Source organism: Heterodontus francisci, chromosome 47 (assembly GCF_036365525.1).
Source record: "Heterodontus francisci isolate sHetFra1 chromosome 47, sHetFra1.hap1, whole genome shotgun sequence".
Classification (NCBI taxonomy): Eukaryota; Metazoa; Chordata; class Chondrichthyes; order Heterodontiformes; family Heterodontidae; genus Heterodontus; species Heterodontus francisci.
The window spans coordinates 5352894-5379014 of record NC_090417.1 but is presented as its reverse complement, the minus strand read 5'-3'; the positions used below and the strand labels follow the sequence as shown (position 1 = coordinate 5379014).

General features: G+C 42.6%; 1 protein-coding gene across 6 annotated transcripts in view; it reads right to left on the bottom strand.

Annotated features, from left to right (window-relative positions):
* The window catches only part of LOC137357103 (methylcytosine dioxygenase tet3-like), a 423938-nt gene that overhangs the window by 38237 nt on the left and 359580 nt on the right, over positions 1-26121 (bottom strand). For all 6 annotated transcript variants that reach the window (XM_068023133.1, XM_068023137.1, XM_068023136.1 and 3 more), the window contains 4 exons: positions 23026-23119; positions 14122-14330; positions 6188-6338; positions 2101-2190 (listed from right to left, as the gene is read on the bottom strand). In XM_068023133.1, coding sequence (XP_067879234.1) covers positions 2101-2190; positions 6188-6338; positions 14122-14330; positions 23026-23119 — 544 coding nt within the window. The remainder of the gene's footprint in view (positions 1-2100; positions 2191-6187; positions 6339-14121; positions 14331-23025; positions 23120-26121) is intronic.

The window sequence follows — 26121 nt, the reverse complement described above, 5'->3', positions numbered from 1 at the left end:
TTCACCGCTATTCTCTGCTTTCTCTCACTTTGCCAATTTCATATCCTTTTAAAGTTTAACCAAAGAAGTTTAGGTTTGGAGTGGTGATAAATAATAGTTTTTGAAATTTGTTTTTTGTCCTATTTTAGTTGTTTTTCTTCTTCCCCTCTTTAAGTCCCTGAGTGTTGTGTACCATTGCACATATAAGGCAGGCACTGCGCTTTCAGTTTTCTGTTTACACTGTATGCAGTTGCAGTGAGGTCCATGAAAGCATAATTGATTGACCTTCTGATTTCCCTCCTTTGTCTGGTGAAATATCGTCATGTTTTGCTATTACCTCTAGATAAACCATGTGAGATTGGGACTCACTGGGTGGGTTCAAACTCGGAATCACAGAATTGTTACGGCACAGAAGGAGGCCATTTGACCTGTCGTGTCTGCGCTGGTTCTCCGAAGGAGCAATTTACCTGGTGCCACGCTGCTGCCTTCTCCCCGTAGCCCTGCACATTCTTCCTTTTCAGATATCAATCCAATTCCCTCTTCAAAGCCTCAATTGAACCTACCTCCACCACACTCTCTGGCAGTACATTCCAGATCCCAACCAGTCACTGCGTGAAAACGTTTTTCCTCATGTCCCCCTTGCTTCTTTCGCCAATTACCTTAAATCTGTGCCCTCTTGTTCTTGATCCTTCCACGAATGGGAACAATTTTTCCTTATCCACTCTGTCAAGTCACCTCATGCTTTTGAATACCTCTATCAAATCTCCTCTCAACCTTCTCTTCTTTAAAGAAAATATTCCCAACTTTTCCAATCTATCTACATAACTGAATTTTCTCATCTCTGGAACCATTTTCGTGAATCTTTTCTGCACTCTCTCTAATGCCTTCACATCTTTCCTAAAGAGTGGTGCCCAGAACTGGACACAATACTCCATTTGAGGCCGAACCAGTGTTTAATACAAGTTTAATAAAACTTCCTTGTTCTTGTACTCCATTCCCCTATTAATAATGCCTAGGATGCTGAATGCTTTATTAACTGCTCTCTCAATCTGTTTTTCCACCTTCAATGTTTTATGCACATATACACACAGGTCCCTCTGATCCTGCACCCCCTTTAGAATTGTACTCTTTATTTTATATTGTCTCTCTGCACTCTTCCTCCCAAAACGAATCACTTCACACATCACTGCATTAAATTACATCTGCCACTTGTCCATCATTCCACTGAACTATCTAAGCCCTTTTGCAGTTTAACACTAACCTTCTCTCAGTTCACAATTCTTCCAAGTTGCATACCATCTGCAAATTTTGAGATTGTGCCATGTACACCACGGTCTAGGCCGTTAATATATATCAGGAAGTACAAGGGTCCTAACACCAATCCTGGGGAGTTCCGCTTCAAAGCTTCCTCCAGTCCAAATAACATCAATTAAGCACTACTCTCTGTTTCCTGTCCGTCAGCCAGTTTCATTTCCATGTTGCTTCTATCCCTTTTATTCCATGAGTTATAACTTTTCTCACAAGTCTGTTGTGTGGCACTTTATCAAATGCCTTTTAGACGTCTACATCAACCCTTATTAACCCGCATTACCCTTATCAACCCTCTCTATTACCTCATCAAAAAATTACATGTTAGTTAATTGCGATTTGCCCAAACAAATCTGTGCTGGCTTTCCCTAATTAACCTGCATTTGCCCAAGTGACAATTTATTTTGTCCAGAATTATCACTTCTGGAAGCTTCCCCACCACCGAGGTTAAACTGACTGTCCTGGAGTTGCTGGGCTTTTCTTTACACTCTCTCTTCAACAAGCGATTCCATCATTCTATAAAACAGCACATTAATACCAGTGAATTTAATTTCTTCTGGTTTATGATTTACAAATTGGACTTACAATTGCAATAAAACAGAGCACCAAAAATGGTAAACGATGTGTTGCCTGATGAAATTAAAATTATAGACTTTGCATGTAATGTGTGTATATGTAATATTTTTGTGAATAACAGAAACTTAAAATAATTGGCATTTTTTTTGTTTAGCAGTGCTGGATCCCAGTGCAGAAATTGACAAATCTTCCAGCTTTATTAACTGTTTTAGAATTGTGGCAGAAGATTCAATTTACCTGATTGTTGAAGGCTTGAGGTGCAAGCTGCTTGTATAGTGGAGCAACTTCTGTGGCGAGAGTTTGTAATCTTTCTTTAAGTAAATCTTCCTGAGGAGGAAAACAACAATAAAAATTAACAATTTGATCTCAAAGAGGACTCATTTGCAATATTAATAGCTGACGTTCACGAGCAATATTATTACTGATCCCCTCACAATTTTAATTGTGTGTGAGGATTGAACTTTGATAATTAAAATGAATTATAACCAAAGTGTAACTGAAGTTAAAAGTATTGTGGTTCAGAATGGATTCTTTTTTGGATTGATTGGAATGTGCTCAAACTGTTGATAAGCAGGGTTGAAGTAAAGTTCACTTTTATTTCTCATTTCCAACCGACAATAATTAAAATTGATATTGCCTGTAACAGTGCTCATTAAGTCTTGCATTGATGCTTTCAATGGATGGATCCTTATAGCTTGTAACAATCCTTAAGAGAGCAGGGTTGCTATATGCATGGATCAGAACAAATCTGGAAGATTTGCCAGATTATCCATTGAGCAAATATTTTGCATCAGAGTGGAACCCAACTTCACGCTGTAGCTAGAATCTCTTAATCCTCATTCAGCAAGAGTCCATGCTGTTGGTGGAGGGCATCCTTTGGATTTCCTCGCAGCAGAAGTAGCAGACGGCAGTGGATACTTCCATATTTAAATGCAAGGTTCCTTGCCTCTCAGTTAGTTCATTGTTTAGTTTAGCTACATATCTAAGAGTCTTAAAAGTAATGCAGCCGAAACATCAACAGACCCCTTTCAAAGGAAGCAAATGGAGATTTTGCTATCAGCAGAAGATTTGAATTAGTTTGGGAATAAAAGCTGCCAACCAAGTCAGGTCTCTCCATGGGTTGAGTCTCTTCACAGGTCTATATTCTAGTTTCAGCCAATTTGTGGATTCTGTGTCTGTAAATGAATTAAATTTTTTTTTTAAATTCGTTCATGGGATGTGAGTGTCGCTGGCCAGGCCAGCATTTATTGCCCATCCCTAATTGCCCTTGAGAAGGTGGTGGTGAGCTGCCTTCTTGAACCGCTGCAGTCCATGTGGGTACACCAACAGTGCTATTCGGAATGGAGTTCCAGGATTTTGACCCAGTAACTGTGAAGGAACAGCAATGTAGTTCCAAGTCTGGATGGTGTGTGATTTGGAGGGGAACTTGCAGGTGGTGGTCTTCCCATGCATCTGTTGACCTTGTCCTTCTAGGTGGTAGAGGTCGTGGGTTTGGAAGGTGCTGTCGAAGGAGACTTAGTGAGTTGCTGCAGTGCATCTTGTAGATGGTACACACTGCTGCAACTGTGGTCTGTGGTGCAGGGAGTGAATGTTGAAGGTGGCGGATGGGGTGCCAATCAAGCGGGTTGCTTTGTCCTGGATAGTGTCGAGCTTCTTGAGTGTTGTTGGAGCTGCACTTATCCAGGCAAGTGGAGAGTATTCCATCACACCCTGACTTGTGCCTTCGAGATGGTGGATAGGTTTTGGGGAGTCAGGAGGTGAGTTACTTGCAGCAGGATTCCTAGCCTCTGACCTGCTCTCGTAGCCACGGTATTTATATTGCTACTCCAGTTCAGTTTCGGGTCAATGGTAACCCCCAGAATGTTGATAGTGGGGGATTCAGCGATGGTAATGCCGTTGAATGTCAAGGGGAGATGGTTAGATTTTCTCTTGTTGGAGATGGTCATTCACTGGCACTTGTGTGGCACAAATGTTACTTGCCGCTTATCAGTCCAAGCCTGGATATTGTCCAGTTCTTGCTGCATTTCTACATGGACTGCTTCAGTATCTGAGGAGTTGCGAATGGTGCTGAACATTGTGCAATAATCAGCGAACATACCCACATCTGACCTTATGATTGAAGGAAGGTCATTGACGAAGCAGCTGAAGATGTTTGGGCCGAGGACACGACCCTGAGGAACATCTGCAGTGATGTACTGGACCTGAGATGATTGACCTCCAACAACCACAACAGTCTTCCTTTGTGCTAGGTATGGCTCCAACCAGCAGAAAGTTTTCCCCCTGATTCCCATTGTTTTGCTCGGGCTCCTTGATGCCATACTCGGTCAAATGCTGCCTTGATGTCAAGGACCGTCACTCTCACCTCTCCTCTGGAGTTTAGCTCTTTTGTCCATGTTTGAAGGCTGCAATGAGGTTAGATTTCTCCTGCTTTTTTATGTACAGGACATACCTGGGCAATTTTCCACATTGCCAGGTAGATGCCAATGTTGTAGTTGTACTGGAACAGCTTGGCTGAATTCATCAGTGCTGCAAAGATACTTCAGTATTTTGTACTTGTGCATCTTGGACTTGAACCTATAATTAAATTCTTAGATTGTCAGCGACCCCATGTGCTGCTGCTGACCAGTATGTGTTATTTAGGAAAATAGGAACATAGGAGCAGCAGTAGGCCTTTCAGCCCATCAAGCTCGCTCTGCCATTTAATACAATCGTGGCTGATCATCCACTTCAGTGTCTTTTTCCCACACAATCCCCACATCCCTTTCTGTCATTGGTATTTAGAAATCTGTCAATCTCTGCTTTAAACATACTCAAATGACTGAGCTTCCACAGCCCTCTGGAGTAGAGAATTCCAAAGATTCACAACTCTCTGAGTAAAGAAATTTCTCCTCATCTTGGTCCTAAGTGGCTTCCCCCTTTTTTTGAAATTGTGTCCCCTGGTTCTAGACTCCCCAACCAGGGAAAACATCTTCCCTGCATCTACCCTGTCTATCCCTTTAAATATTTTGTAGGTTTCAATGAGATCACCTCTCATTCTTCGAAACTCGAGCGAATACAGGCCGTTTCCCCAAACTCTTCATAGGACAGTCCCGCCATCCTGGGAACAAGTCTGATGAACCTTTGTTGCACTCCCTCTATATCAATAATATCCTTCCAAAGGGAAGGAGACCAAAACTGCACACAGTACTTAATGTGCATATATCATAAATATCATCCCACATATGAATTAATATTTTTATTGTGTAAAAATCATTTGATCTATAGACAGTGAAATTACAGTTATGGCGATAGAATCATGAATTGCAAACTTCTGGAAGGATTCAATTACGAGATTATTTTCCTGAAAGACCCATAATTGAGAAAACATGATTAAATTCTTATGAAGTGAAATAAATATAGTAGTGGAGAGCAGTTAGTTTAATAACTTGTTGCATGTCCATTAAAGAAGTTATAATTTCGTCAATTGAGCATGAATTTACTTTTCAGTTGGCAACTGTTAATTGTCAGTGCCTTAATTTTCTTTTCAAATTATATTCTAGAGTTAATGCAATTTATTAACAAAAAGGTTTTCTGATTTCTCCCCTCATTACCATGACAGTCTGTTTACATTGGGATCATTCAAAACACAGCAGAATGTTGTGGAGAGAGACTTAGTGTAATAGAACAGTGAGCTTTGTTGGACTGAATAGCCGGATTTTTCTTATGATTTATGGTTTTGTGTCATTTTTGCACGTGGAGTGATTCTTGAGGTGTGGAACGCTTCACGTTACAACTCTGCCTGAGAATTTGACCACAGTACGGAAATATATGGTATAGAACTTGAATCTACATAATGCCTTTCAAGAGTTAAAGATGTCCTAAAGTGTGTCACGGACATTGAAGTCAGTCACTCTTTTGCTGTTGGAAACACAGCAAACAATTTGCACATTGCAAGATCCCATGAATAGCTATGACTTAATGACCAACAGATGATGATTGAGGGATAAATGTTAGCAGGACCCTGGAGAACTCCTCTGCTGTCCTTCAGATAGTGTCATGGGATCTTTTATGTTCACCAAAGACAGTCGACGAAGTGTTGGTTTAATGTCTCATTCTGAAGACATTGCAGCACTTCCTCAGTATGGTGCTGACATCGTAGCCTAGATTATGTTCTCGTCTCCAGAGTAAGATTTGAACCTATGATCATCTGACTCAGAAGCAACAGCACTCTCACTGAATCAAGGCTGACAATTTATCTGCCTTCTGCCTATCCAGGACTGTAACAGTAATGCACATATTAATTGTAAATGTGCTCTTGTAATAAAAGTTAATGAACTAAACCAACCTCTTTAGGGTTGTCTCCCAGCAGCCTAAACTTGCGTGGATGCTTGCTGCGGGCATACTTGCATCCATTGAAGTACATACTCCAAGAACAGCCAAAGGAGAAGGAAGCACCACAGGTCTCAGGATCCTTTCCCTGACATGCACATGTGCGGCTGAAATGAAATACAAGTCAAAACAGTAAATATTAATTCATTTGGAAGCTTCAGTAATGTTGGCAAAATGATTTATACAGAATTGTTACTTAAATGGCCTGAATATTGATCATCTATTGTGATAGATCAATTCTTAACATGGTATTTTTTGTTTCTGAAATTAGCATGTGCACGTACAAATGACGGTAACATTTTAACATTTATTCCTGAGCTAACTGCAACAATCAACTGAAACACTTGACTGAGAAAAGACTTATTCTCAAAAGACTACTCTGTTTTATCTACACTCTGTGTCTTTCAATATTCGGATGTTTTTACCGAACAAGTTTAGCTTCGGTGTGAACCGGATTCCTTTTTGCACGAATGCTATAGTGATAAAAGCAGAATTTGTGACACTGGCTAAGTGCAGCCAGGAATGGCTAGCTGCTGTTGTACTAAGCTGATTACCTGTAATTTTACAGTGTCAGGCTATTTAAATAATTCATATGAGTTCTCAGTGTACCTTTGGCCTTGCACTAGCAGCTAATTATATGGCGGGGTTGGGGGCAGATGGTGGTGGGTCATGGGGTAGCAAAGAAAATCTGTCTGACAACTCAAATTTCAAAGGATGTGCCCTTTAAAGATGTGTAGTTGCATGTGGGGATAAATATTATTTAAGCCTTAATGAACGCTCAGGATAGAATTTAAATTTTTGTCAGTCTTTACTAAGATGTGGAGAAATGCCAGGCAAAAATGAAGTGTGTAGTATAAGGGTGTAAAAGGGTTAATCTTGAGAGACTGTCAAGATTAACACCCACCATGATGATGCAAAAGATCATGTGGGAAAGACTCAAACAGTTACAGCATGGCTTTTGAAGGAGACACATAGGCTAGTGTGGAGTGTATATAGTTGTTATGAAATAAATAATAATGTTTAAATTCTCCAGTTTAAGAACCGTTCTGGTAGACTCAATAAGATGACAAGCATACAAAACCCAAACATATAACAAATTGAAAGGTAAACCAGTGGGAAATTCTAAAAGGAGTCTGTGAGCAAGTGACAGAGTGGTGCAGCACCCAACTTCGTCCCAGTACCACCTCCTCCCCCGAGCCCCCCACCCAGTATGACGCCTCACACGTGATGTTGCATGATGTTGTTTCAAGGAGGGTTGTTCCATTTGCCACTCCACTGCATTTCATCTTAACAATCAGAAGGTAGTGAGCAGGCTCAATAGTCTGTGTAGTATGTGAGTATCTTTGACAATACTCTGTACTCTTGCCAACACTGTCACCCAGGAAACATTCCATGATGTTGTGACGATTTCTTTCCAAAGGGAGGGCGATAAAAGTGTCTCCCCTTGTATCTGTTGTTTAGTTTAATGAATAGTGATCTTTACATCCATGGGAAGAGCTACAATACTCTTGCTTTCAAAAAAAGAAATTCAGGAATGGTTTTCTCTGACGTGCCTCGGAAATACTTTCCGAGTAGTAAATACGGGTCCTGCGATAAGGATAAGGATGGGTACATACATTGTTACTACCAGGTGAGAAAGGTGTCTCGGGGTCCTTCTCACCTTCACCTGGTCTTACCGTAACAGAGTTTAATTTTAAACACACTGTTTTTAGCTCCCCTTGGTGAATCCTTGTTCACCGCTTTCCAATATAAGGCAAAGAAACCAGCAACACGTTTTCTTAAGTTTAAAGAAGAAAAGTTGAAATTTATTAAACCTGAACTTAAACTCTAATTCGGTTGACGTCTACGGACACACGACACGCTCACGCTAGCATGCATATACGATACACACATGCAAATAGAGGCAGAAGAAAAATAAAGTGGAAAATTTTGAGGCAATATCTGAAGAGCTTTTGTTATGGTTCTTCGAGCTCACTGTAGCGTCCTTGATTGTCGGTAGATCTTGCTTTTCGTTGGGGCCCAGTATTCTTCTTAAACCTTGTTCACTGCAGGAGACTTTTCTCTCTTGGGGTTCATGTGTCTTCAGTGGATTCAGAGGCTTGTGAGAAAGAGATGGGAGCAGACAGGAGAGATCTTCTCAGTCCAGGAGCAAACAGTCTTATTGCTCAAACTCTCTGTGGCTAGTTCAAAAAACCCTGGAGCAGCGAGTTAGTTGTGTGACTAGCTGATCCAACCAGTCCTGACCCCTTTGGATTGAATCACCCCAGCAGGCCCTGGAATGCGCTTCCCCACCTCCTCACTGTCCAGTGATCAACATCCATTGTGAGTTGAATTGGATAAGGAAAGGTTACCCTTCTTGTCCCTATTGGTATGCAAATGTCCTCCATCCAAGTCTGGCAGCCCTTGTAACAGGCCTTCTGTTCTTCCCAGCAACAATTTGAAATTTAATGCCCATATGGTGAAATTAATATGCCTCATTCTTGGCAGGTGGGGGCCCAGCATGACCCCTCCACTGGAAAATATAAGATACAGCCAAAAAAAAAATGCATTTCTCCCATTCATTCCCATTCACTCATAAATCCTAAAACTTATGACAGCCTGTCTTTTCTTAGTGCCAGTGCTGCTTTAATTGCCCCTTTTTTGGCATCCCAATAAACATGTTCTTTAGGGAAGTTTTTCTTCAGTTTGCCCATTCCCATGGCTGCCTAGGGTCTTGGAGATGGTTAGGTTTAATTAGCCGAGTTGGAATTTTTTTTCTCAGAAGAGTCAGTGGTGGACAGGTCTATCCTGAACTCTCCTTCAGTGCTTTGCTGAGTCATGCAAAGGCTTTTGACTTTTGGGGGAAAGCTGGTTTTCTTTTTTTCTGACTGCGGGGGAGGATTCTTTGCTCATCTCCCCTTTGTCCTCTGGGACACTCCTGCCTGCAGGTATTTGTGCAGACTCTACTGCACTCCCCTGTGGCACTTTGACGAGGTGAGGCATCACCCTCATGGTTTCTGTGCCCCCTAGAGGTCTTTCTGCAGCTTCCTGTAAACGCTGTTAGCAACTCTGGTGGGGTGCTTCTATTTTACATTTACATCGGAGGATGTGGGGTCGAACTTTTCAAATTTGTCGGGTTTGGCTGACCGGACAGTAGGAGTTTTCATCTGGGATTCCTCCCGGACTTCCTTCAGCCTGCCCTCTTGGTCGCTTTTTCCCCTTCCCTTTCTAACCTTTTGCCAGTTTTGTTCCTGCCTGTCCCCTTTTATTCTCGGCAGGGGTCCCTTACAGTTCACCAGCCCTCTGCTGGAGTGTCCTTTTAACAGGTTAGGGTTTCCCCTCTTGTGGCAACTCCTGCAGTACTCCTCCACATCTTTGTGGAGCTTTGGCCAATCAAACTGTTGTCTTATGCGGGCTTTGGTCTTTCGTATAACAGCATGTACAGCGACTGTAGTCTCATGGGCCCTTCTTAATATTTCCTTCCGGTACCTCTGTGGCACGACTAACTGATGAACTACTGTCCACTCCTTGCTCTCAGGTCTGTGAGGAGAACTCCATTTCCTCATCAGTACCCCAATCTTTAAATAGTGGCAATCAGGGACACCCTCTGCTTCACTTTCAGACTGGGCAGCTTGTGCTAACACTCGCAATACTGGGTCAGCTTGCTGAGCCTCAGCAAGGGAAACTCCATTTAATTCATTCCCTGGGTCTCCTAACTTTCCAAAAAAAATCTCAGACAGACAGACCTGGTCACTTGCCTGCAGTGCCAATTCAATATCCTGTGGGGAAGCTGGTTTGATCATGGCTTGATCCGCTACACATTCAGGGAAACTGCAGGGGTCTGTCTCCTGCCACGGCCCTGACTCTTTGACCTCCTGCGGCCTTTCTTTCACTATTGGGGGGGGGGGGGGGGAGGGGTACCACCTTCACCCCCGCCAGATCATTACCGAGTAGTAGGTCAACGCCGTCCACAGGCAAACTCGGGACAGTCCCTACTGTCACTGGTCCCGAAACTAGGTCACACTCCAGGTGCACCAGGTGTACAGGTACAGGCATACACTGCCCTCCAATACCATTCACCACCATTCTGGTGCTCACTGCCCGCTCTGGGGGAAAGGTCAGGCCTTTTCCCAGTAAAATGGATCTGGTGGCCCCTGTGTCCCTGAGAATTACTAAGGGCTTGCTTGCCCCACTCGAGGGGTATGGGGTTACTTTCCCTCCAAACACAAAACCCTGATAACCTTCAGGAATTCTATTAAATTTTCCTGCACTTGCAGCTATAGGCTTCCTGGATCTCACTCTTACTTCAGTTAAAGTCACAGCTTGTTCTGCTGTGCATTCCGTCAGGTCCCTGTCTTCACTGAGCATTTGTGCCCTGATTAACCCTACCGGTTTTCCCTTTAGTTTCCAGCAGTCAGCTTTTAAATGCCCCTGCTTTATTACAATGGAAGCACACAGGTCTCCGGGTCTCACTCTGGCTCACAGCACCTTCCTATTTGGCTGGAGGAGGGCCCCCTGTGTCTCCTGCTTTTCTATCTCTTCCAGGACTGCTTGGTCACCTATCACCTTCCCACCCTTTGTCCTTTTTGGATTTGTGGGGTGACTAGGAAAGGTTCTCCCCAGGGAAATCGGCTGATAAGTTAAAGCAAACTCATTGGCTAGAACGGCCGCTTGCTGACCTCTCTGAACCTGCTGCTCCTCTATGTGGGTCTTTATGGAGAGTGGGAGAGTGCGTTTTAATTCCTCGAACAGAATTACTTCTCTGAGAATCTCATAGCTGAGCTGTACTTTAAGAGCCCTCAGCCACTGGTCAAAAGCCAGCTGCTTGCTTCTTTCAAACTCCAGATAAGTTTGATTAGCTTGCTTCTTGAGAGTTTTAAACTTTTGGCGATAGGTTTTGGGTATTAATTCATATGCCCTGAGGATAGCATTTTTTGTCAGTTCATTATTTGATGAACTCTCATCTGGCAACAGGGAATAAACCTCATGGGCTTTTCCAGTTAGCTTGCTTTGTAAGTTCTCAGCTGGCCACTTTAGCTGCCTTGCCAGTTTCTCAAAGGACACAAAAAATACTTCTGCATCCTCCTCATTGAATATTGGAATTAGTTGAGCTAGTTTTAACAATTCTGTACCCAGCCCTGTATTGCGCTCCTCCATATTAGCCATGTTGGGGTTACTCTGTCGCCCCCTAGTTAACTCAAGTGACTTCAGCTCTCTTTCTTCGCATTCTTTCTGGAATATTCTTTGTCTCCCTCTCTCTCTCTTCTCTCTCTCGTTCCTTCTCCTGTCTTTCTTTTTCTTCACGTTACTTCTGGAAGGCTCTCTTTTTCTCTCTCTTCATGCCTCTCTGTCTCTCTTTCCTGTCTCTCACTTTCTTGTTCTCTTTCCCTGTCTTCTAATTCAAGTTTCCTTTGTTCCAATTCTATCTTTGCTAGCAGTACCCTGTCTGGGTCTACTTCTAACTCTGCTTCTGCTTCTTCAGACACTTCCTAGCCTTGCTACATACAGTGATCCCTCACTGCTCAGCCATTTTCCTCAGCTCCTCTATTGACAATGCTTTTAACTTATCCCAAGTTACTTCACCTTGGCTTCAGCTGCAGAAATGTTAGTATTCAGTCACACACAATCACGAGAAAACCTGTATTGAAATCTTGCTCTATTTTGATTCGGAACAATTAGCTTTCCCACTTCCAATTTCTCTCGTTTGTCTGTGGGTCAATTCTGGATGCCAGCACCCAAATTTCTGTTACGACCAGGTAAGAAAGGTGTCTAGGGGTCCCTCTCAGCCTTCACCTGGTCTTACTGTAACAGGGTTTAATTTTAAACACACTGTGTTTTTAGCTCCGCCTTAGTGAATCCTTGTTCACCACTTTCCAATTATAAGGCAAAGAAATCAGCACAAACAGGTTTTCTTAGGTATAAAGAAAAGTTGAAATTTATTATACTTGAACTTAAAATCTAATTCGGTTGACGCCCCCACGCTAGTATGCATATGCGATACACACATGCAAATAGAGACAGAAAAGGGCAGAAGAAAAATAAAGTGGAAAGGTTTGAGGCAGTAAGTATCTGAATAGTTTTTGTTACGGTTCTTTGAGCTCACTGTAGAGTCCTTGATTGAAGGTAGATCTTGCTTTTCGTTGGGGCTCAGTATTCTTCTTAAGCCTTGTTCGCTGTCGGAAACTTTTCTTTCTTGGATTTTATGTGGATTCAGAGGCTTGTGAGAAAGAGATGGGAGCAGACAGGAGAGATCTTCTCAGTCCAGGAGCAAACAGTCTTACTGTTCAAACTCACTGTGGCTAGTTCAAAAAACCCTGGAACACCGAGTCAGTTGTGTGACCAGCTGGTCCAACCAGTCCTAGCCCCTGTGGATTGAATCACCCCAGCAGGCTCTGGAATGCGCTTCCCCATCCCCTCACTGACAGTGAACAACATCTATTGTGGGTTGAATTGGATAAGGAAAGTAACGTCTAATGGTATGCAAATGTCCTCCATTCAAGTCTGGCAGCCCTTGTAACAGGACTTCTGTTCTTCCCACCAACAATTTGAAATTTAATGTCCATATGGCAAAATTAATATGCCTCATTCTTGGCAGGTGGGGGCCAAGCATGACAACATAAATAAACCTCCAGGTACAGTCACACCTGACTTTTTTTGCCCCATCAAAAATTGCTCTTTTTGCTCCAAATCTAAAAGTGTCACTGAAATTGCCAAAGAAATTTCCAAATTGTCCAATTTTCTTGCTGAAAGTAGAGTAGCACCAAGGAGAAAAACAGTTGTCGGAAACAGAGTTGGAAATAATAGTCTTGTAATCCAAAAAAAGGCTGAAGCAGCAAAAGAAAAGCGTTAATGAAAATACTGATTAAGCAATCTCAGCTTAAAAAAACTTAACTTTTCAACCAACAATAATAAAATGTGTTACCCTCGACTAAGATTTTTTTTGGAAGTCTCCAACACCTGTTAAAAGTCCTTGATTCCCTATTATATGAAACTTTGATGTATGAAAATAACAACTGTATGGCTTAAGGCAAGTGAGTTGACACCTTATTCCATCGATTTCTGAAAGTCATTAACAGCTAATTTCACACCTGTGCATACCTGTACTGTTCATATTTAGCAAGGATAATGAGGCAGTTTAGAATACCTTGACATTAATTTTTCAAGTCAAAATTCATTAAGGTTTCAGAGGAACGACTAGAGCTAACTTTCAACTTTGGTGAGGGTGGAAAAATGCCCACCATATACCCTGTCTGATTTTTCTTCTTATTAAAGGAAACCCTTTCCTGGAGATGCTGTAGTTAAAATCAGATAGGGAAGTGTCGAACTGAGGGCAGTACCATTGAGTTGGATAATGGAAGAAAAGCTTTGGAGGAGAATGGTGTGATTGAATGTGGCATTGGCTGCTGAAAGATCACGGAGGACAAGGAAGGATAATGCACCACTGGCACAGCCACGAAATATGTCATTTGTAACTTTAGTGGGGGTCATTTTGGTGCTGTGGCAGTGGCAGAAATCTGATCACAGGGATTCAGATATGCAGTTACAATAAAGTTGAACACAGATTTGGAAGGCAACAACACATTCAAGAATTTTGGAAAAGGAAGGATGGAAATGGGGAAATATTTTGCAAGAACAGATGGGCAAACGGTGGGTTTTTTGAGTAAGGGATGATGGCAATTTTTAAAGGGAAGGGTAAGTGGTTGAGGAAAGGGAACCATTTACAATGTCAGCTTGCATCGGGGCCAGGAAGGAAAGTTGGATAGTCGGCAGTTTAATGGTAATAGGGTTCAGGAAGCAAAATACATCCCAAAGGGTAAGTTGGATGGATTGTTAATTTGGAATTAAGATGCAACTAAAATTTATGAATATCGCAAACTCTTGAAGTAAATAAAGCTAAACCAGCAAACTTACTCATCATTCAATCCACATCGGCGGCATGTAGGATTCCCATTCTTTGTTAAAGTTTCTGTGAGTTCATCATAAAGCTTGTCCCCAAACGCTCGAGGAATGCCTTCCCAAGCAAGGATAAGAATAATAACAACTGCATTCTGACAGTGATGACCAGCACGCTCACGTACAAGACAGAGGACTTTTTCTTCTTCGCTCGCTCTTCTTATTATCTGTGTGTAATTAGCGAAACATTGCTTTGGTGAATATTTTTAAAGGAGTTAGTGGGGTGGGAAAATGTAGCAGAAATCCTTTTTTGTTTAAGTACTCCTTTTCAAACAAGAAAATTATGCTCTTACCATGACTTTCTTCCCTTTTTATGAAACATGTCAGTTTTAGTGCCAACCTGGGATACTATACTACTAGGAATACAAATCCTTCAATCTGCAGCAGATTTCCCAAGGTCAGTCAGTTCCAGTGTCGACCTCAGGCTTGTCTGAATTTGAGTACCCTGCTGCTTGCAATGGAGCCCTTCTCAAATGCATAGGGACATCCCCTGTAATTAATGAGGGAAAACCTACTTGAGGACCTCGAGATTGTCGATACAATTGGTGTTTTTTAAAAAGTTAAAGAAATATCTGGTAAAAGTATAATTATTTTTCTATCAAAATCAGGAATACTTTGAACAAAAAAGCAACTTCTTCAATAAGAATCACTGAAGGAGAAATCAGAGTTTATTTTACATATGAGGCTTTTCACTGGCGATATAGCATAGAATAAGCAATATTAATGGCAAAGATGTTAAAAGTTTACAGATTACCCAAATTCACCTACTGTGCCATAAAATAAACAAATTAAATCATAGATCATTTTGCATTATTACAGACTTTGTGGCTGATTTTTATTACATTTGCAATAGTGCAAGGTCATCTGTGGCTTGCAGGTCTGTTCCAAATATTTTTTCTGATTTCCCCCGCCAATCTCAATCTTCCTCAAAAACAGTCAGTTTGTAGTTGGTAGCAGAAGAAGTAGAACTAGTTTTCCCTTTTCATAAAACCTGCAAACAGTTTCACATCACTCTTATTTGTGCTCACTAAATTTCAAGAACTTAGTGTATAAATTGTTTGGAGCTACAGTGCTGGATTTTGCTCCAAACTTTTTGCTTTAATTTGATTTTTCACAATTTGTTAATATTTGGTATGCTCTGCTTTGACAAGTTCATAATGTGCTGCAAGATTAACGAAGTTAACACTCAACTTTTGATTCTGCAATTCTGTTTACTCTGAAATCATGAAAGATACTACACTACTTTCAATCATTATCTTCTGACACTTTGTGAAGCACCATCTGGTTCATTCTGTCAGCATGGAAGAAGTAGAAGTGAACTGTCTGTGATGGACTTTTGATGTGAAACTGATTGGTCTGGAACAAAGATACAGTGTCGGCTGGATTTTGTGTTGCCAATCACCTGTTGTAGCAGTGTTTAGTGGGTGACTGTGTGGAAAATGCACGTAAGTTCTGCCGCACTGTCAGTCAGACCATTCTGGGCCCGGGTATGGTTTCTGGAAGGACCAGTGTAATTGAAAGCAACCATCTGAAATAGAGACGCGTTTGATTGAAATACTGGCCAGAATTTTAACATTTAAACTTGCTCACAACAGAGGAGGCTGACAGTGGGTCAGGAACCTGAAAGTTGCTGGAAGGGGCTTTGCTATGACTCTTTAACTCAGCCACAGCATTTGCATCCCGCTTCTCGATTTCACCACCAATTGGAGCAGATGTGATGATGTTCCAAACCTGACAATTTAAAGGCTCTCTATTTAAAGGGGCCCCGTAGGCATCAGAGTGAATCCATTATAGAATTGTTAGGATAGAGAGATCAAGCCCAATGAAGGTCTCAACAATGGGAGAGCTGTCCCTGGTTCCTCGGAGGTCATGCTGCAGGCTGTGAGGGCCTGCAGCGAAACATTTTTCTGGCTGGAAGGGGCTGAGGAGATCAGCAGCAGGAGTGTGATACCTTGCACATGAACAAAGAACAGTACAGCACAGGAACAGGCCATTCGGCCCTCCAAGCCTGCGCCGATCTTGATGCCTGCCTAAACTAACACATTCTGCACTTCCGGGGCCCAGATCCCTCTAATCCCTTCCTATTCATATATTTGTCAAGATGTCTCTTAAACGTCGCTATCGTATCTGCTTCCACCACCTCCCCTGGCAGCAAGTTCCAGGCACTCACCACCCTCTGCGTAAAAAACCTGCCTCGCACATCCCCTCTAAACTTTGCCCCTCGCACCTTAAACCTATGTCCCCTAGTAACTGACTCTTCCACCCTGGGAAAAAGCTTCTGACTATCCACTCTGTCCATGCCGCTCATAACTTTGTCAACCTCTATCATGTCGCCCCTCCACCTCCGTCGTTCCAGTGAAAACAATCCGAGTTTTTCCAACCTCTACTCATAGCTAACGCCCTCCAGACCAGGCAACGTCCTCCACATCCTTCTGGTAGTGTGGCGACCAGAATTGCACGCAATATTCTAAGTGTGGCCTAACTAAGGTTCTGTACAGCTACAACATGACTTGCCAATTTCTATACTCTATGCCCCGACCGATGAAGGCAAGCATGCCGAATGCCTTCTTGACTACCTTCTCCACCTGCGTTGCCACTTTCAGTGACCTGTGGACCTGTATGCCCAGATCTCTCTGCCTGTCAATACTCCTAAGGGTTCTGCCATTTACTGTATACTTCCCACTTGCATTAGACCTTCCAAAATGCATTACCTCACATTTGTCCGGATTAAACTCCATCTGCCATTTCTCCGCCCAAGTCTCCAACCGATCTATATCCTGCTGTATCCTCTGACAATCCTCATCATTATCCGCAACTCCACCAACCTTTGTGTCGTCCGCAAACTTACTAATCAGACCAGCTACATTTTCCTCCAAATCATTTATATATACTACAAACAGCAAAGGTCAAGGCACTGATCCCTGCGGAACACCACTAGTCACATCTCTCCATTCAGAAAAACACCCATTCACTGTTACCCTGTCTTCTGTGACCGAGCCAGTTCTGTATCCATCTTGTCAGCTCACCTCTGATCCCGTGCGACTTCACCTTTTGTACCAGTCTGCCATGAGGGACCTTGTGAAAGGCTAATAAGTTCGTTTGTTTCCAAATGGGAGTAAATCCTGTCCCGAAGAATCCTCTCTAATAGTTTCCCTACCACTGACGTAAGGCTCACCGGCCTATAATTTCCTGAATACAGTGCCAAAAGAGTTCAATAACCTCATCAATGCAGGAAAGGTTAGTGGCATCGCAGATTCAAGAGCCAATCCCCACACTCTGACTGCCCCAGCATTCTGCACAGCATTCCTCATACTAATACATCTCGCAGCTACACCCATTCCCCTTTCTCAAGGCATCTTCTCAAATCCCAACTGAACAGCCAACACTTATCTTATTGCCATGAGAGGAAAGATGGGAAAAGGGTACATGGAAGTGGGGTCTCTGTTCAAGGTGCTCACCACCAACCCCACCCCCCCAAGCCCCAGTCAGAGCCACATGCTGCCTCCTGTTTTGATTGCCAAGTCTGCCCCTGCACAGATGTAGGTGGGGCACTCTTTGGTCACGCCACGAGCATCTCAGCAGTCAGAGCAGGGGAGTGAAATGGTTGCCTTTAGCTTTGCTGAAGCCTCACGTGTAGCCACATCAGGCTCCTCCTCCTCCTCCGTGGATGCAAAGTGGTCATCATCTTCCTCCTCCTGCAGCTCTAGTTCTCTCTGCATGCTATGTTGTGCAATAAACAACAGATCACTACCATTCAAGGCACCCTTACTGGTGCATACTGAAGGCACCCCCAGATCTGTCCAGGCACCAGAATTGCAACTTCAGCAACCCAATGGCTTGCTCTATGACTGCTCTTGTGCTCATATGGCTCTGGTTGTACCTTTCCTGTTCACCAATTGTTGGGTTTCTCACAGATGTCATCAGCCATGTCCTTAAATGGTAGCCCTTATCCCCTAGAAGCCATCGGTTGACTGTTTGAAGGTTCAAAGATCTGTGGGAGATGTGATTGGTGCAAAATGAAAGCAACATGGCAGCTTCCGGGTTTTCTTGCAAAGACATGCATGAATACCTTCCGGTGGTGACATAACAGCTGAACATTGACGGAGTGGATCCTTTTAAATTGATGAATACTCCTGGATGTTCTGAGGGTGCCTTAATTGCCACATCTGTACAGTCTCAGATTCCCTTGACCTGTTGGAGGCCATTGCAGCAAATCCTCTCATTTTAACAGGCTTCATCAGTAGCAAAGTGGACATAAGTGGTGAGCCTGGCAAACGTGGCACCGGTCACCAGGAAGATGCACTTGTGCTTCGCAGATTGTGAAATACTACAGATGTCATCAGCAGATCTCCGAAAGGAACCAGAGAAAAAGAAATTCAGAGCTATGGTGACCTTGACAGCCAGTGGCAATGCCTGCCCATCTGGGCCCCTTTGAAGAAGGTCTGTGTCCAGGAGACTGCAGGTGTCAGCAACGAACTGCCGAGGAAGTCTGAGCCTCCTGAAGCACTGTTGCTTGGTCATCTCTGCAAAGCTGATACTCTGTCTGTATACCTGTGTTGGGGATGTCACCTCCTTTGAGCTGGAGCTCCGTGTTCATCCCCTCTGTCCTGTGGAGCAGCAGGAGGCTGAGGAGGAGACAGCTGCTGCTGATGTTGCTCCCACTGCTCCTCTTGTTCATCATCAGATGTCTAAAGTAGAGCTGCAGCGAAGGCTGACGGCAGGGAAGTACAAATCAAAGTCAAAAAAGTCCATGGTAGCAGAAATCACCACCAAAGCACTGAAAGCATACTCTTAGGAAAAGAAGCCTTTCACGGAGGCAAGGAAGCAGCAGTCAACACTTCCGCATTTAAAGGCTTCCCAGCCTGGCAATTTCACAGCCCCATCAATCGCCGCTATGGTCTCACCTTCTTGATCCTGGCGAGTTTGAGACAACTCAGGAACCCTGTGGGCTGACAGTTAAAGCCAGAATGCAGTCAAATCTTCACTTTATGTACTATAATTGCCGACCTGTCAGCCCAGTGGGGGTTTCCTGCGTGCCTCCAATCAAAGAGTCATCGAGTCATAGAGTCGTAAAGCATAGAAACAGGCCCTTCAGCCCACCGCATCCATGCCGACCATATCATGCGTTGATTAAATGCGCGTCAGGATTCTGATATGACTGCATTTTTTGATGTTTTAATCCATTGCATGCACTGACACCCACCCTTTGCAGGTTCAAACTCTCCCGATAGTGTGCAAGCATTTCAGCTTCTCAGGTGTGCAGAATGCTAAGTCAGAGGGACAAATGGTTGTTTCGGCTTGCGAGGAAATTTAAACGGCCTAGGCAAGTTCACTTCACTTCAGTCCTTCATATTTCAGTTTAACTTTGACCATTTTTCTGAATTTTTTTGTTTATCTACTGGAAATCAAGTTCACAAGAGGCTTCATGAAATTGTTTTTAAAAATGCTCCCATCAAGCACCATTATAGGCACGAATGGGATCTCCTTGTCTGATGTGTTTAGAAGAATGCGAGAAGAATCTACAAATGAGTGGTAGGCAGGTCAAGCTGTCTGCGGGATGCTCTGTGCCTATCAGTGAATATCCACCCACCCATATCTGCAGAGGTGAAACTCACTTTGACACACAATCAGTTCATGCTGGGACAGCAAACCTGATGACAACACGATGACATGCAAATACCTGAATAATTAGAATTTCATGCTTTCAGTAGCATTGCATGAAAGAAGGCATGCCAAGGTGATTAGCAGCTAGTGACTCTTTCCATACCTGCGAGGCTGCCAGTCATCATTTTTGCAGGTCCTGGCATTGGGGAGGAATTTTCTTCACAGAGTTTGGGATAAATGCAGAGTGATGCTATCGACTGCAAGGACACATGCAGCTTCAATACATGGCTGGCACATCCAATGAAAATAGTGGTCAATTTTCATGAAACTTAGCTCCATTTTCTCATGGGCCTGGCATAGAACTGATCTATAGATGTGCTCTGCAGTCTCACAGAAGGCCATCTCTTGTCATAATTATCTCAGTGCACTGTTCATTTCAGTAGCCAACTAAAAGTTGACCAGTGTTGGGCTACTCTGCCACTTGTCTGAAAAATAATGCCTTCACATTGGTTTTCCTTTACCTTCACTTCTATCTGTCATTTTTTTAGTCCCTGATTCCTTCAGCAAAGGTTACTAGTATGTTGAAATGCCTTTTGAAGCTCTCCAAAAGATTTGAGAATTTGTCTTAACCTTTTCGGACACTCCACGTTACTTATCTTTTAAATTTACTCACACAACCTTTTGCTCCCAACACCAAGTGTGCTTCCGACATACATCCAAATCTGCAATTGAAGCTATGCTAATGATTTGTGCAAGAAGATTTGAGCACAAACACACTTCCATTTGTGTCTGTCTAAAACTTGTCAATAGCCATTTGAGTCTGAAGTGTAGCAGAAGTAGAAAATTCAGGCTTATGTGATTTAATTGTTTTATGTGCAAATATCTGAGAAATCAGAGATTCTACTTTTGATGTGGCTTAAGAGTTGTTTGCCCGATGTACTGGTGTACGGGGTACAATAGATGAAATTAATATGTGCATCCTATTTTGACTGTCGGAAAAAAACTCGGGATTGAAAAGGATTGTAGTTCGATTTGATTAAAATCACTTGTTTTTCTTTTGCAATTGTTTAAATGTGGGTCTTTGGTTATTTTGAAGTCTTTTTAAGATTTTCATTTGTATACATGTAATTACATTTCTGAAGTAAAGTAACCTTTTTTTAAAGGTTTATTGAAAACCTGGTACTACCTTGTTAAAGCTTTGCCAAAGAAACATTGAATTTATGGCAGCACAAATTGACATGGTAGCCAAGATGGTGGATGAGGGGAGATTTACTTTGCACTACTTGTAGCAAAATCATACACACGCTCTTTTTCAGTATGTTTATAATTTTATTACATGGAGGAAATATTCCTTTAAAAGCATCCTAAAAGTGATTTTTGTGAAGGCTATTCCAATATGATTCAAGAACTAAATTCACTTATAAAATGTGAAAGGCTGACAATGGCACTTTTTAAGAGTAAAGGAGTTACTTGATAAATGTAAGAAGTGCACCAGAATTTTTCAGTAGTGGCAGCAGTCCTGCCATTGGGACTGAACATGACTGGGGCGGGTGGGTCGTTTCGGCAGGTGGCAGGACCATGATCCGTATTCTGCCGGTGGAAGCCAATTAAGTGGGTTCCGCCAAGGCTGTCATCCCTATTAAGAATGGGGCTCTCCCCCAAGAGCTGCCAGCCCAATCAGAGGGCCAGCAGATCAACAGCCTCAGCAGTGCCACTTTTAGTGGTGGCCATTGCTGGGGCTGAACACAGAGGATGAGGGCGCATCGATGGCCAGCACCCTTGAAAAGAGGTAAGTGGTGTTGTGGGTAGTCAGGCCCTGGCGATTGTTGGGGGGGGTCTCAGTGGACTGGTAGCACCGTTGCCATGGGGGCGGCCATTGCCACCTGGTGGGGGGCCTCTGTGGGCAAAAGAACGCCCCAAAAAAAGGTCCCCTCCCCCCACTTCCCACGGAAGTGGGAAGTGGCCCTTAATTGGCCACTTAAGTGGCTGAATTGGCCTCCCAGCAGGCATCCAAGCCACCAACTTTTCCACCGCTGGAAAAATGGCATGGTGGCAGGAAGACTTCGGCACCACCCCCCCACTCCCGACACCTTCCTATGTCATTTTTCTAGCCTTTCCACCTCCCAGCTCATCCCCAAAGGGCCTGGGAAATTCCAGGTATGGTATGTATAATGGAAAGTGTCCTGTTAATAAATTAGTTACCTCATACCAGTGAGAGATAGTGTAAAATTGAGCACTTTCTTTATTCATTCACAGGATGTGGGTTTTGCTAGCTAGGCCAGCATTTATTGCCCATCCCTACTGCCCTTGAGAAGGTGCTGGTGAGCTTCCTTATTCAACCATTGCAGTCCTTGGGGTGCAGGTACACAACAGTGCTGTTAGGAAGGGAGTACCAGGATTTTGACCCAGTGACAGTGAAGGAACGGCGATATAGTTCCAAGTCAGGATGGTGTGTATGGAGGGGAACTTGCAGGTGGTGGCGTTGCCATGCATCTGCTGCCCTTGTCCTTCTAGCTGGCAGAGGTCACGGGTTCGGAAGGTGCTGTCGAAGGAGCCTTGGTGAGTTGCTGCAGTGCATCTTGTAGATGGTACACACTGCTGCCACTGTGCATTGGTGGTGTAGAAAGTGAATGTTGAAGGTGGTGGATTAGGTGCCAATCAAGCCGGCTGCTTTGTCCTGGATTGTCTCAAGTATCGAGCTACAGTCAAACAGCAGGTGTGCCAGAGTTGGCTTCAGTATCTCGCCTGGGGAAGGTTAAATAATAAATTAGTCAAGGTTGCTAATCTCCAGAAAGCCCGGTGAAGGATACAACAGGAGCCAATCTTTACTCACTTTTATGAGCATTTATTCACAGAGAAACACATTAAAAACATGCACCTCCTAAACACAAACCCCAGATTCAGTCGGTTCCTATTGACAGGAGCCCAAGTGAAACCCTTGTTAATGCCCACCACCTGCATTCAATTAATCACAATTCATATACAACTAATTTGGTTACTGTTATTGATTTAAGCACTGGTGGAAGTGTGCCTATGAGGATAGTTAGGGAAGAGAGGGTCAGGCTCAGGTGTAACAGCTCCTATCGTAAGCAGTTTACCTTCACTTGCTATCCAAACTTGCATTAAATGGCCATTTGGGTAAAATATTGGAAGGTGCCCACCAACTATGAAATGTACCTCAGCATAAATAATTGCTTTCAGAAGAGGAAGGGTAAAGGAGAAAATAAAAATAAACAAAAAACAGAACTCAACACTTACCCATTTTGCAATTGGACAACCCTGGGAACTTTTTCCTTCTTTCCCTGTGTAAATGACTTTCTCAATTCTAACTGCTTTCCCTTTCTCCCCATATCTGAAAGAAATAAAAATTATGGGTAAGTTAAACCATTATAATGATTAAAGATTACCTTTTTGTACAGAAGGCATCCGGATTCTCAAAAAGGGTTATCTGGCAGGTGAACTCTTGTTACAAACTACAGTGCATATCTTTTTGAACTGTGAGTTGTTAAAGGTGAATCATTAAAAGGTATTAATTTCTCACAATTTATTTCTTCACAGCCACATGTTCTTGACTTTAAGTTTGTGGCTGATTTAACTGTAGTTACTTGGTTTCACCATCTAGAGATGTGCTAAAGGAATATTAGAATGGCTTCAGCTCCTTCTGTCGCTCCCTCAAAAAATATTCTTTTGCATCTGTAAAGCTGCATCTGCTAATCTTAGCAACTCCTTTTTTCGGAACTGATGACATAATTGATTCAAAATATAAACTGTTGCATTTCCATTTCAAATATTAGAATTTCATAATGTAGGGAAACCCTAATTATTAACTGCTCCTTGTAATAAACTTTTCGATAGTCTTGGCTGAAGCTTCAAAATAAAACTCAATAGCTCAAACCACAATCAAATAAATCCTTCACTCGAACACTGGCTGTCACACAGTGAAATTAACTAAACTTCAGTATCACTTCAATTCTAATTGTATGGCAGCATACTCTTATCCAGCTTAGAAACTATTGTTCAGCATTGTCTGCCATGATGCCAGCCATAAGAATAAAACACTTGCCAAAACAGTGTAAAACTGTCTCCACAAATTTAAATATAGTTATATTTTCCAACCATTGACTAAAATGATTGGAAAATTTTGCAGTAAATTTTAGATAGATTAACACTGAATGCTGTATATTTCAAGGGTGTAATATTTAACATTTTAGGGTTGAGGTGAGGGTATTTGTAAATAACTTAATCTCAATGTCTCAAAGTGTCATCGTCATGTAACATGCTCCAATGTATTTATTCAACATTATTTATTTTGATTTTACAATGTTAGAATACTGTGGGCCCAACTGTGTTATATAAATCTTTCTAATGAATGAACCAAGAATCTCCACTACACTTGGCACCATCTGGTAATTGACTGTTCGCTGGGCAGCACAAATATTTTTCACTGCTGCACAGCCAAAGAGTGCCACTTTCAGTTGATGTGATGTTAATACGGTGAACAAACAAGTCCATCTGTGCACCAGTGTTTGTATGGTCCATGCTGGAAAGGGAAAAAAAATCAAAACATACTGGGAGTTTTAACCCACCCTACACAGTGGGAATTGAGTGGGCGCGCAGTCAAAATAACTATCCAAAAACTTACCACCCCATTTCCCCTTGATTTCTGCTTTCTTAATTGGGGCCTTTTCTTAGGCAGCTGAGACACTCACCCAAGTCGAGTAGGAGCCTTCTTAAGAATGCAAATTGGGATCCTATGATGTCTTTAGGACCTGATGGTATTTTAATGGCCATCAGGGAAAACTGGTGGGGAAGAGGAGGGGGTCCTCTAAGGGAAGTGAAAAACTTTTTAGTGGGACACGAGAAGTACCAACATTGATTTTCCCCCATGACTTAGCTTGGTGCTGCTCAGTGGCTTCCGAACCATGCAATATTGACCTGCCGACCAGCTGCCTCTTTCCACCACTGGGTGGGCAGTTAACCAGCAGGAAGGAAATGAGACCTGAGAGTTAAAATAGCGCAGGTCCCAAACTGATGGCATTGAGTACTCGCCCTGCCCACACCCCCTCCCTGCCCAAAACACACACCCAACAACATTTCAAAGCTGCCTTTTCCCCCCGGAGAGCTTATTCAAAAGGAGAAAAGTGAATTCAATAATAAATTAATATATAATAAAAACATTTTATTAGTTACTTTAACAGGAAGTGCTGATATGAAGTAGAAATTACAGAAACATGCCTTACCCCAGAAAATTAGAATGATGTCAGTATTAGGGGTGTTACGACCGAGGTGGGAGGAGTGCACTGTCTTTTCTAGTTCCACTTCTCCACAGGTCACAACATATATTTGAATGTTTATCCAGTTACCAATATGGTCAATCATAGACTCTACTCTTTATCCCAGAATAAAATACACCAACTCGGTTTCTTTAATAAACAACAAAATTATCAGTTTATTATAAAACAAGACATAACCAGTAACGAAGCAAAGCATTAACACACAGAGTGAAATATGAAAGTTCCCTTTTACCTTAGCCTTTCTCAGATACACACCGAAAAAAAAGAGATTTTCTTTTGAGAGCTCTGTTACAAAAAAAAGACAAAAAATACTTTGGCCAAATACTTGCTAATTCTTGAGGAAAAAAAAGAGAAGATTTGTAAAGATGTCAGTTGTCTCTTTATTGGATTGGCGTCCCAAATACACGTCGACTGCTTTCACTGGGATCGTTCTAGAACAGTTCTTTTCAGACAATGTTGAAGATCAGTTTGGCAGGATTTCCGGATGAAATGCAGCATCAGGGGTTTCTGGCAGGCCTTTCAGGAGGAATGCAGCATCAATTTCTCTATTTCTTACGCTTGCTTCAAAGAGCTTCTCAAAGAGATGGAAAAGTTGGCAGGCTTTTGAAAGAGATGGAAAAGGCTGAGCTGGGGTGATGGCTCTCTTGGCTGGCTTTTAAAATGCATTTCAAAACACTCTACACCCCAACGCACTATCCAAAGCGAAACCAAAAACAACATCTCAAGACTCAAGCCTCCTGACCCCTATAAATCTCGACCTGTCACTTCTCTGTAAACATCTTCCCCAGGTCAAAAAAGTCCCCTGCGAGGTATTTATTTGAAGACAGGTTACTTCCAGCAAATGTTGTTTTCAAACAAGACCTCTCAGTGTCCCTTCAATGACCCCAGTGAAAAAACATCCATGGAATCCTTTTCCGTTTTCCCCAATAAAACAATGTCCATAATTCTAAAATACATGAGTCCTCAAAAAAAATATAGAAGTACTGTCATAACAAGGGACACGGGATGTTCAGGAAGGATATAAATGACAAGATATGAAGACGGCTATTTGGAATAGTTG